The sequence below is a fragment of the Gymnogyps californianus genome, chromosome 4 (assembly GCF_018139145.2).
Source record: "Gymnogyps californianus isolate 813 chromosome 4, ASM1813914v2, whole genome shotgun sequence".
Taxonomy (NCBI): domain Eukaryota; kingdom Metazoa; phylum Chordata; class Aves; order Accipitriformes; family Cathartidae; genus Gymnogyps; species Gymnogyps californianus.
In genome coordinates, this window is record NC_059474.1 from 53,423,030 (window position 1) to 53,436,148 (window position 13,119).

Sequence of the window (13,119 nt, forward strand, 5' to 3'; positions counted from 1 at the left end):
TGGAAACTGCCCTAAATCCTGCGTTTTACGGCTCCAGAGCTTTTATGATGGTCTTTTTGCAGTCCCCCACCCAAACTTTTCAACTTGGGGGCGGGGGGTGGTAGGAGACGAATACACTATCATTTGGTATCAAAACGGCATTCACCCAGCAGCAGGCGCTGAAAGCTGCCACTCTACTTTGTCACAGCGGTAGCGAAGCTGCGTGAGGCGGCAGCGAAAGCCAAGCCCGCCAACGAGGCGCAGCCCCGGCGGGGCCGGCCCAGCTGCCCTGACAGGACGGGTCCCGCCGCTGCCGCTGCCGCTGCCGCCGCCTTGCCTGCTCAAGCCCCGCGGGAGCGCCCACACGTGGATGTGAGACTTCCGTGAACCCGCAGACCCGAGGGGACCCTCAGGAACCGCGGCCACCACACCGGACCCCCCCGAAGCCGGCGCGGCGCTGCCGCCGCCCCGCTCCTGCGCTGGCCCCGCGGAGACCAACGCTTGCCCCGCGCGCCGCGAAAGAACCGGCTCGCGCCGGTCTCGAGGGAAAAGGCGCGAAGGCGCACGCGCCCGCGCGCCCCGTGCGGGCGAGGTGATTGGTGGGGAGCCGGTGACGTCATAACCGAGCGCCGACGCCACCGCGCATCGATTCCGAGGGGAGTGGGCCGTTGCCGCCGCCATCGGGGAGCGTTGTGCTCCCCGCCGCCCGGGCCGCCTCCCGCCAGCCCCTCCTTCCCCGCCGCGGCGGCGGCCAGGTGCCTCGGGGGCCGGCCCGGCCCGGCCCGGCCGGCGGCGCTGCCGCTCCCTCCCTTGCCCGCCCGCGGCCCCCCGCGCCCCGCCGGTGTCGGCCCCGGTGCGCGGCAGGTGCGTGCGGGGCCCGTCGCCGGGGTCCGGGGGGTGCCGGCCGTCGCGGGGGGAGGGAGGGAGGCCGGGGGAGCGGGAGGAAGGCGGTGGGCAGGGGTGGGCAGGTGCCTCCCCGCTGCCTGACAGCGTCGCTGGCCTCCCGTTTCCGTGGGAACGGGGGCGCGCGCTCGGGAGCGCCCGGTCGGCGGGGCCCTCCGGGCGCTCCCGCGGCCGCCGGTCACTTCGCCGGCGTTTTTCTGAGCTGTATCTGATGAGCCCTGCCGCCTCTTTCCTCTTCCTGGCTTTTTCCCACAGAAGCTGCCCAGCCGAGCCCGTCTTCGCTCCTGCAGACAGGAGCCATAGGTTAAGAATATGAGTCTCTACAACTTGGACCGCTTTCGCTTTGAGAGGAAGAGAAAAAACGCGGAGCAGGAAACTGCGTCTCCTTCGGCAGCCCAGGTGCAGGCAGCTAATTCTACTGCAGCGGGTGGTGCTGCTGGAGGGGATGAGGATGAAGCTACAGATGATAGCAACAGGCCAGATACTCCAGCTTCGGATGTGGCAGAGATAACTGGTGAGTCAGGTGTTTTGCATGTAGCGTAAGAACAGTGTAAGTACGTCATTTCTAGAAATAAAATAATTGTTGTCTTTTGGTTTGGTTTTTTTTTTCCTCTTTGCTTGTTTTACAAATGTGCTTTTTTATGCACACATATTTCACAGCAATTTCCACAAAAGTGTCTTTATTTGTAACGATGTTTGCTGTAACCGAACCTGTGCATTTACAGTCAACTTGGAAACCTTCTGATAACTAAAGCTGAAATGATTTTTTTTTTTTTAGTTGAGTAAACTAGTTACCATTTAAATGTTAAAAGTATGTTATGCTTCCCTATTTATTAATTATCTTTACTGATACTTATGTTACTATAGTATCTCAGGGTTTTCAAAGGAAAAAAAAACGTTTTAGTTGTCTGATAAATGCAACACTACATAAACTTAACTTTTTCACTGGAGTCCTAGGCTAATGGAATGTGGAGTATCACAGATAAAACTGAAAAGAAAGAAGTCGGTTTCTTTTCAGTTGGGCCTGGTTTTGTAAAGAGCTGAGAAACCTGCTGCTCATTCTCACAAGCTGATTGTGTTAATAGTTTTGTAGCAGTGTTTGTCCTCTTTTCTGGCAGTAGCTTGTGGTTTTCATGGAAATGTGAAAAACTTGCTTGTGTAGTAATTTATTGGTTGGTTTGGCTAGAGATGTGCTGTTTCTGTTAGGATTCATCAGTTAATACTAATAAACAACTGTAATGGCTGTCAACTGCATAATCACATTCACCAGTAGCTTTTCTGTTACTGAAGGAGTAAGTGGAAGAACAAAAATCATTTGTTGCTGATTATTTTATACATTTCAGACATTCCATATAACTTCTGATACAGATGTCGAGATACAAGTGTTATTGGAGAAATCAGACAGACTTTGACTATGCATTTAGTCAGTGATGGAGCAACAAAATCAGTTGGTGTTGTTTAACTACCTTTGTTTTGCATACAACTTTCCCTTGGTGGAAGGCAGTTTATCATAGTACTTTATCTATGCGATAAAAGAGAACCTTTCATGTACAAGGAGGAGTTCCTCTTTTAGGGGTGAGTCAAATCAATATTATAGTAGATTGATATTTACTATTCCATGAATTTTGGTTTTGTGCAGGTTGACTGTTTTCAGTTGACTGGAGTGCTCTCACGTTTACATTAGTCAATATCAGTTGGTGCTTTATGTTTAAAAAAATATAAAAAACATCTAAATCTTAGCTTGAGAGTTGTCAGTCTGGAGTTAGGTAGCCTGTCCACTAGCAGAGAGGATGTTTTGGTGGCAGGAAGAACTTAACACAAGAAGCAAGCAATTGTTAGTTATGGTTTCTGCATGTGTGTGCTTTGTAATGCATTGCATGAAAAAACTGGCACTCTGAGGAAGTGCACTTTGGAACAGGTGTCGTCTTCCTGTTTGTGATAAGTCACTGTCTTGTGCGGTGTAGGAGTTACTAAATGCTGCAGGTACCCTTCTTGAACTGTGAACATAGATGTGAAGTAATGGATGGTGCTGCTTGTTTTGTGGCTTGTCTTTGTGATTTTTTTTTTTTTTAATATTATATTTTTTCCTTTAATCTGCCTGTGGACTTGGCTTTGTCAGTGGAAGCATGTGGGTACACCATAACTACCAAGGCCAGCAAACTTTGGAGCTTGTTTTTTCAAAATGCTGGTCTCCCTTGGCTTATATCCTACAGGGGTAGGACTGAGGAGGAGAAGGGTTGTAATATCCAATTTAGAGGCATGAGTTTAGACATGAGGCAATAAAAGGAAAGATGAAGGGCAGCCTAAAAGAGGAACTGTTGTGGAAGGCTAAGTAATTGTGAGGAAAACTAGTGAGAGATGATGGTGGCTACCAGTAAAACAGAGTAGAGTGGAAGTGCAGACAAAATTACAGCAAGTGGCCAACTTGAGTAAGAGTCCATAGACACAGATGCTGGTGTAGAACTGGGGTGCTAATTCACATTTAAAATTGAGATGTAATTGCTAGTACTTTGCATTTACATAATGCTTCATCTTTCACAGATATTGAGCGTTTAAAGAAGATGGAGTAGTTTAGTGACTTTTTTTCACTTATTGGCCCATCAATGTTATGTAACCCATTTAAAGGAATTGATTAACCATTTTAAAAATCAAATAACATTTTCTACATCTGTAGAAGTTAATCGAAAATAAAACACTCAAATTTTGTCTGCAGGATACGAGGCACTTAAGTGTAAAAGAGGAACTAGATTTGATTAGCAGATGCCTGTCCTCCTTGTTTCCTAATTAGCGACAGGAAGACAGAAGTTTTCTTGCTTTGGATCAAATAAAATGGACAGCTATTTTTTTTTTTTTCTTGTATTATCATGGAAAAGGTACAGAGATGACCAGCTTATGGCACTGTGTGCTCTCTCTACTGCTAAATACATAAGTCAAAGTATTGAGTTGTTTTGTACAAGAAGCAGTTTACACCAAGTTAACTAAAAATAACTTGCCCCTAGGATCAATAAATCATGTGAGGACAAAAATTACTCATATTTCTTCTGAAGACAAGCACAGTGGATTCACAAAATACTGGTACATGAAACTGGGGAAACAAGGGGAGAGTGTTCTTTATTTCACTTACACCAAAAAAAAAAAATTAAATAGCTGCTGGCTTTTTTGTCCTATTTCATTTGGTATCATGCAATCATATTGTGTATGTAAAAAGAATTTTGAAATCAGACTTTCCTTCAGGAGCGCAAGTGGTTCGGTATCATTTTCTAGGGATTTCTTTAGACTTCTCTTTTGTCAAGTGTCCTGAAATAGGCATCTAACGAAAAGATATGATTGTTTTAATTTCATTCATCTTGGAAAAAATAGTCAGATCATGTGTCATGAAACACTTATCTTTTTAGCTAATTTTTTTGTTTTGTTTTCCCGGAACAAACTAATATTTGTAGATTGTTCTGCACCCTGGATATGTATGTATGTAATGCTGCTTGTTGCTTTGTATTGAACATGCATACCTTACACTTTAATAAGCAATTTGTAGTATGCTGGCCAGAAGAATTGGTCGTCTCTATACACTTGTGTATATTCAAAATTACACAGGCTTGCAGTGACTTTGCAGCCAAGTTGTAGGTGGTGATTCTGAAAATCACTTAACTGAGGGGTACAAACCAACTATGGGGGTAGTTACCAAATTATATCTGAAAGATACTTTTCTAAAGAGTTGGAAAAATGCATTGGAGTGGCTTACTACAATTTTCTGTAAAAATTAGTATTTACTAAATACACACATTTGGTTTCTATTAGTCTGTTAAGAAAACAGTGATGCTATCGTCTTAATTTTCAGTGAGATGTTTTTAATTATGTAAATAGCCTGGTGTACTAAGATAATGAGATTATTCCAATTGTAGAAATGGAGCAGAACTGTATTAGAACTATACAAATTAGAATAATTATGATCATGAATTTCAAAGTGAGATCTGTATTCACAAAGCATGCTTTCAAAGCTTCAGCAATGAATTGAAATAAAAGTTGTAGATGAAACTAAACTATTATATATAATCCTGTTATTGATGTTTGATTTTGTTGATATCCTCTCTGTACTGCTCAAATATATAACTCAAATGAGTGCACTTTCAGGTTACGATGTTGAGAGTGTCACGTCATTCACTTGCACTGGGACTGCTTTTTTTGTTCTCATCTGTTGTCATTTTCTTTATGATCTGAGGAAGTCATGTCTCTTGCTTATGTCACAGTTCGTAGGGTATAATTCTACTTAAAGCATTTCTGGAGAAAAGTAGTGACTGCGGTACCTAGTGAACTTTTCTGAGGATTCATGGGAAGATATGTTGAAGTAATCATCATTTAAAAATGGTCTCTTTAAGAAGCACCTTAGTGTAACACTTAATATTTAGGATTATTTTAGCGAATGAAAAAGACTTTCCTTTGCAAATGGAATATTAATTAGCTTGTAGACTTGAGCAGCACGCATTTGATACTGCTTTCCGAAACTAGGTGGAAATTACTTTCCATTTGACAGTGTTTGTTGTGCGGTGTTAGTAAATGTGGTAAGCCTCTAAGTATTACCTCAGTTTTGTTTTTATTTGGGAGAGAAGAGGCTGGCTTTCTCTGAGTGTGATGTATGGTTTGTGTAGGAGGTTATATTTAGAATTATAGGGCAATGTGTTACAGCTCTGTACTAGGTATATGCTTCCTGAAAGACTGTAGTGAGTATGATTTAAAAAAAAAAAAAAATTTCAAGGTGAAGTTTTTTAAAGAGCAGTTGAAGCTGTGCATTTACTGAGTACACTAAACAAAATATTTGCTCTAACATTATAAAAACAGTTGCATTTGAGTACCTTCATCCATAACTTAACGCTGTCTCCATATAATCATAGACAGTTTGATCCAGTTATTCTCATGGAGTCTCTTTGTATGATAGCAAAAATCAGTTGTTGTTGGGTTTTGGTTTTGTTGTTTACATCTCCAGTTGGGGATACTTCTGTGTTTTCTTATTTCTGGCCTTAGAGTCAAACACTGGTCTTATTACAGGTATTCCTTAGTAGTCCTTTTTAATCTCCTAGAATCAGGAAATTCTGCCTCCAATAATTACATGCTGTGGCAATAACTGTTTAATGTGTTACTACTCTACAAGGTTGTAATTTGCTCTAAATATGAGGACTCCTTATCACATAGGTGATTTCAGCTCTCTTCCCCTGAGATTCTGTTCGGTGGAATAGATGGAGGAGGGGGAGAAGGAAATACTGCTTTCTTGAGAGGGAGAACGCTTTTTCCAGGCAACTCAGTGTTTCATAGATACAGGAGTTAGGAGTCGTTGTGAAGACTGGACAGTGATTGCCATTTAAAGTAAAAATAAAATGAAAAGTCATGAAGTGAAACAGTAAATACTCTCTTTTTATTTAAATCTAAACCTCTTCCAAGTTTTATATTGTAAAGAGTAAAATTATTTGTAAGACCATGTTATTTTTGTAAACTTTCCTTTTTTTTTTTTTTTTAAAGTCCAATAAGGATGCTTCTTAGCAAAGCTGTCGTGAGTACCTGTTATTTGCGTGTCATGCTACTTGCAGGAAGAATATGTTTGGAATGTAGTCTAACCTACAAGGCAAAGATCATGAAAACTGGCTTGATCAATTCTGTTAATTCAGTAGAGATGTGAACTACTCATGTTTCTTATAGACCTGTTTTGATGTTTCCATTCACATCTTTTTATGCATCTCATATTTCTGTCCTATTTTGATAGCCCTTGCTCAGCTAGCCCAACTTTAACCTTCAGAATTTTTCTGCTTTATTTTTCTTTACTAGAGAGGAATTGCTGAAATAAATTTGCCCACATCTTTATGTTTAAATCTAATAAAAATGTTTGATACGTTCTCAAAGGTGTCTCTTGCTCTTCTCCTGTATTCATCTTAAAACTTAAATGATTTTCAGATAAAGCAAAGAGACTATGTCAAGGATGACATGTCTCCTTCCAAATATGGATAGATAGAAGAAGGTACCGCTGAGGAACTTTCTACTGCATGTTGGTCTTGGTTGCAGGGAGGCCTGTCTTGGGACAGTATGTTACTGCTTCAGAACTAGTAATTTTTAGGCCTTCCTAAAGTTTACGCATGTATGAGCTTTTCAATATAACAAGATTACTTTGCAAAGTGAGACTGTTGCCTCTTCTAAGAATCATTACCATAATCCTCTATCATGTTTTGAAAGTGATAGAAAAGGTTTAGATTTTTTTAATTAAATTGAGGTCTTTTATCACAGATGAAGGAATTAGACACCATGTAGCTCATTTCTGCATTTGATTATCAGATTAATTTATTCTAGTCTCTTCTGTGTCTAGTCTCTTGGCAAATCAGCTTTGAAAACTGACGTTACGCTCTGTAGTAACTTGACTCAGCAAGTTTTTGCATTAGTGAATGGAGGCAGAAGAAACTACCTTTATTTCCAGCCAAAATTATGGTTCCGGAGTTAGCAGCTGAGAAAGCACCACTGGTGTTTGGATTATAGACACGTGAGTTTTAAGAAAGGATTGACGCGCTAGAGGGGAGAGGATGCCCATGATGCTGTATTTGTATTATGACGATGTAAAATCCTTTCATAGGAGGACTTAACACTGACAGTTGTACCATTAAAACTTAACTCTCCCAGGAGTTTTGTAGCTGACTCTCCTGCACCTTCCCTGTGTAATTGTTTTGGTCTGTTTTCTTATTCGTGATTCAAAGCTCTTTGGTGTAGGAAATGAGTGCGGAGATTTTTTTTCACCCATCTGCCACCCCAGTTCAGAGTGTATTACTGTCTGTCATCCTTCACTGAGGCTCTTAATAAACCATAGCTATTCTTTCTCTAATTTTGGGGTCTCTTCTACCTGTTCTCTCTTGCTCTGTGTTCCCACGCATCTTCTTACAATGTAAATCAGACGCTGTCAACAGTGGGGAGCTCCTGTTTCTTTGGTACCAGCCACATAGGTGGGATTTGTTGTGTCACATTACGGGGTAGAAGGCTTGTCTTTGCACAAAGGCATAGTGGCGGGTGGGGGAGCCTGAATAACCCCGTCAGAGGAATGGCCCCTACCCTGGCTTCTCCCAGGGCTGTTGCAGGAGGGCTGTCAGCCCCATGAGTTGAGGGTGATGCCCATCACCGTGAGTCAACAGCAAGGCTGTTGGGAGCACCATTCAGACTGAGGGCAGTTGCTGCCTTTGGGGGTATGGGACTTATTATGAGATGCAGATAAGAGCTTTTTAGGTTCATACAAAACTTGCTATGGGATGTTTAAGGGGAGGAACCGAAGGTGGGGAAGGGATGGGATCAGAGTGGTTTGAAGAGGACTAAGTGTGGGGAAAATAGAGGGATAAGGGGATAACAGGGGTTGGTTACACGTAGACAGGTCAGTATACTTGTCTGGCCATGCCCTGTTTGTGATCACCATGGTCAGTCCTGTTGTCTCGTTAAAATCCTCTTCCAGCTGCTTTCCTGGGTGAGGGGAGTCTGTTCTGTGTGCATGGGGGTCTAAGTGCCAGCAACTGGGGTGAGGACCAGGGGTCACAGGGGCCCATGTGTCTGGGGTGCCAGCAGCTGAAGAGCCCAAAGTGAGTGGAAAATCAAGTGACAGCCAGTGTGGGCTGCAGAGGCCTGTGTGTCTGTGGTGCCGCCCCCTGTGCAGCCACTGCGGAGGGAGTGGGGGTGCCAGGGGACAAGCCAGCAAGCGAGTGAAGCGGCCTGGGAAGCCAGGGAGGGACCAGAGGGTCTGAGTTGCCCGTTTGTGCATGGGGCAGCCAAAGATGAGGGGACTCAGTGCCAGCCACTGGGTAGAGGGTGGAGAGATTCACGGCGTGTGTGTCTGCAAGCCTGTGCAAGGGGGTCTGTGCCGACAACCGGAGTGGGGCAGGCCCTGGGGGCTCCGGTGCCAGCAAGCCAGGAGACTGAGGATCCATCCTGGGTGGACTGGCTGTCTAAGGCCAGCAACTGGAGAGGTCCCGGGTGTGTGTGTGTGTGTTTGCTGCCAGCGGACCTTTGTCCTGATCAGCCGGGAGGGGAGCAGGAGGCGGCCGTTGTTTGTGTGCCCCTGGTTCTGGAGCAGAGAAGTGAGTGCAGGCTGGGTGGCAGCAGCAGCAGGTAGGAGGTAAAACTTGCCAGTCACCTGGGAAGCAGATTCTTCTTTGGCACGAAAGAAAGACAAACCCCTTCTTATTAAACCTGGTCAGTAAGAAATATGGAAATACCAGATTATAGAGGTTTCAAGATGGAAATTAAAACATGGGTTTCTCTGCTGAAACAGGATGCCGAAACAAGACAATTACTACTTGTAACTAACTCTCTGACAGACTGTGGTGCTCTTTCGTGAATTAAAAGCTGAGATGACGATAATTATGTGCTCTTCCTTCTTCTTGCTTCTCTGTTTCCAAACTGATGGACTAATGCCTGGTTAGAAGTGTGTTTCCTATTTTCAATAGGATTTTTCCTATGCATAGCTAAGGTCATCTGAAGACTTTAGACTTCAATGATTGCTTTCTTGAACTGTCATTGAACCCTTATTTACATTTCCTCCTGGATATTAAAGAAGTTTGAGTTACGCTTACTCCCATCCTTTTAACCAGTGTTAAGCTCCATTTTCAAGTTCTTTTCTTCCTTTTCAGTAGTGTGCTATGTAACATTTGGTACCATTTTTTTTTAGTTTATTGGGTACCTTTCCCTTTCAAAGTCAGTATCACCTGCTAGTTTCCCGTGTTAGCAAATTGCTTGTACTTTTAGGATTTACCTTTGTTTCCATCAAATGTTGCCACAGTGAGTTATTTTAAATTTATTTTCTGCAAGATTACTCTCATACAGAAAATGCTCCCTGCAGCTGTCACATTCTCAGCTCCATGCATTCTTCTTCCTCTCTTCAGTCATATGCCTCCAGGGTCCATAATTTGTCTGGTCTTAAACAAAATTACTTGGCTTACCAGCTATTCTTTCTTTCCCGCACTGGCTGTAAAAATGGTAAAGCAGTAGAAAGGAATGAAGTCTTGAATGCGTGGGACTGCTGCACTAGGTCAGGCTGCGTACGGTTCTTGGCTCATACTTTTCACAAAACGCCTTGAGTGCTTTTCTTCAATTACTGACATGAAATAGCACACTTAAGAGATGGCAATTGCGTCCAAGTATTTAGTTCTGTTTAATGCAGGTTTAAAGACAGAAGAACTAGAAGCTGCATGTTCAAGTCCACACGCATCAACTAAAAATTGGGTTTTTTCCCTTAGGGTTTTCTAGAGATGGTAGCAGAACAGTTCTAGCCTCCATAGGCAATGGAATGAACCCTGTGTTTTGCATTGCCCAGGCTTATATGGGAGCATCAGTTTTAGTTAGAACCAGCTTGAAATACACAATATACGCAGTTAGAGCATACTGTGCCTTAGCTGCATTTGGTACTGTGCTGAAAGAGGGCAACAGGGCAAAGTCTAATAAAGCATAGGCTTTTTGATTTTGTTTTACAGTGTTTTAATCCTCTCTCCACTTCAGGTTCAAGACCTATTGTGTATGTCAGGTTTTGTGTAGATTTCCCTGTGTGGTCATGTTTTCCCCATCTAGATATGTACATGGAGTTGGTTTCAGGTGTAGCTGATATTGAGGGACTTAGTCATGCATTATTCATGACTAATTCAGGAATTTTATGAATAGACTGGCTGCTTATGCCTTTGGTTGTCCTGCAAGCATGTTCAGAACTGATAAGTTAATACATGCCAATGCACGCATAGTAGGTCAATTTTGCAAGTGTCATTGAAGGTAGTATATGATTTGTGAGATGTCCTCACAGTGACATACCCTGATTGTGTATAGATTCTGTATATCCTGATGCTTCATATATAACATGAAGCATCCTTCCATATGCTAAGTTTCCTTGTTAAGAATCATCTGGAGCATAATGTGGAAAAGAGTGGCTAAATACATTATATCTCTATAGGAGTTGTAACTTACCTGTCAAGTTCCTTGGTGTAGCTTCCTAATTTTCTGTAGTATAACATTGACGTTCCCTTTCCGAAAAGCTATCGAGACAAGCAGATCATAAATCAGCCATCAGATACACCAGTATGTTTCTATCCGTGCCCTGATCAGCCTGGGAGTAGTTCAGAGGATTTTGCTGATTATTCATTTTTCCAAAAATAAAAATTTATTTATAAGTAGTTATTAACTTAAAATACATGATCTCTTAAACTTTGTGGTATAAAAATTATTTGTTTGATGTAAGAGGGCTGAGGATCTTTTGCCAGGTAAGTTACTACTTTAAGGAATACAGGAATTTTCCGTGCATAAGGATGGGAGTTCTGTTTAAATGGTTGCTATGTATGAGGAAGAAATCATAGCTATCTGATGCTCTAAGTATAGAAAAATATTTGAAGTCGTAAGTCATTGTCTCTTATCTTTTCTCCTATTGAAATGGCTTGCACAGGTTACTCCGCCATCCCGGAAACTCCTGAAGCCAAGAGGACAAGAAAACGATCTTATTTCAAGCATCAAAGAGGGGTACAGTTCCTAGATGTGTCTTCAGACAGTGAAGATGAAGAACCGAGAAACTTCAGTGCTGCAAAAGAAAACAGGGCTCCAAGGAGAGAAGCGGTTGTAATGTATGCTTTAAGCCAGTTTTCTGTAATGTTTGTGCAACCTGATGTGACGTTCTAAATTGAAATACTGAATTGAAAATCAGAGGATAGGTTCTGATTTACTGGTTTGTGATTTACCTGTCCCTAACTAGACTTTACTGGATTTCCAGGGAAGAAGAATCCAGCTCTTAAGCCATTTTCTCAGAGAAGACACTTAGGAGGGAGGAGTTCTGTGAAGTTGAATGATACATGTGATGTTCATTATTTGTTTGTGCATTTGACCCTCTGAAATCCTTTTACTGGCACTTGAAAGCTTAACCATAAAATATTTGCTTTATTAGTTTTAAACTGTGTTGGAGTTGACTTTAGCTTGTTTCATTTTTTTGTGAAACCATACTAGACAGGAAAGCAAGTAGAGCTTCAGTGTGTAGCGTAAGAGTTCCCGAGTTAAAGTTAAGTATTAGTTGCATGATGTGTTTGCTATGCTTAGTGAAAACTTTTTTTTTAGTGATTTGGAAATTTATATTTTTGAGTAAGCTGGGAGAGAGGAGAATAGTGTGCAAGAGTCACTTCTGTGGGTGCTAAAAAGGCAGATTGAGAGTGCATGAGAGACAAGATGTAGACAGACATCTTGCGCAACCACTCAGAATGGTTTAAAGAAACCCCTGCTGTTTATTACCTGCTAGTTATATGTCTCTGTGACCGAAATGCGATAATTGTCTGTGCCCCTCAAATGTTCTTGTGCTGAGCAAAACAAGATGGCTTAACCTGCTTTTTTGATAGTCTGGCTGAACTAATCTGCAGAAAACTTTTATGGGAATAGCAGCCTTAACAGGCATAGTCTCTTGTCAGATTTTCAGTCCTTATGCAGAGCATGGAGTTACTGGAGCTTGTCAGCAGAAGTGAAGTAAAGCTTTTCCCTACTGCTATTATCTGAAATTCTTGAACTTTTTTTAATGCATCTTCCCCAAAGTTTCAACTTAAAGTAGATATTTGGTAAGGAAAAAAAAAAATTAGTAGTTAGCAGAGTGAACTCTTGTTTCTGTCTATGGTTTAAGTTGTAGATTGTGCAAGGATACGGAGATGGCAAGCTGGTTGCATGCACCAGATTGGCTTGTGTGCAGTGCTGTGTAAACATAGTTACACTGCTTCTGGGATCAACCCAATTTGGAAGCAGGACAAGCGGTTTTGTACCATGTGGAGCCGATGCTAATAAGCCATACAGGATCCAACTTGCAGAGCCACAGCTTGCTATTTCTATGCTGTGTTCCGATTACTGGAAGTGAGAGACGGACGGCAAAGTGGCTCCTAGTGGGATTGATGAACATAAGCTACATCCTCTTGTACTCTTCATTATTCCTGTGTAGCCACCGGTCTCTTATGCACCAGGCACCCCAGTGCCTGACACTTTGGCATGCTGTGTTGGCTCAGGTGCTAATCGATGTGTACTGAACCCACTAAGCTGTCTCACAAGTGGCGTTCCGATTGAGCTAATAAACGAATTGAGAGCGTGGCAGGAGTTAGCTTGGATCTGGCCAGGCTTATGAGCTCTGGCTTGTGCTGAATGTAGCCTGGCTTTGCACAGAATCAGTCAATCGAGTGTCTTTGCACTGTGCGTTTTAGTGCATGTGTTACCTAGTGTTTGGGGGTTTTGTGA

The 13,119-nt window shown here is 42.5% G+C and overlaps 1 protein-coding gene across 2 annotated transcripts in view; it reads left to right on the top strand.

The window, feature by feature from the left end:
* Positions 1-737: 737 nt before the first annotated feature.
* Positions 738-13,119, top strand: part of SMARCAD1 (SWI/SNF-related, matrix-associated actin-dependent regulator of chromatin, subfamily a, containing DEAD/H box 1) — a 47,009-nt gene continuing 34,627 nt past the window's right edge. For both annotated transcript variants that reach the window (XM_050896018.1, XM_050896016.1), the window contains exons 1-3: positions 738-843; positions 1,138-1,396; positions 11,312-11,486. In XM_050896018.1, the coding sequence (XP_050751975.1) occupies positions 1,195-1,396; positions 11,312-11,486 (377 nt within the window). In that variant the 5' untranslated portion in view covers positions 738-843; positions 1,138-1,194. The remainder of the gene's footprint in view (positions 844-1,137; positions 1,397-11,311; positions 11,487-13,119) is intronic.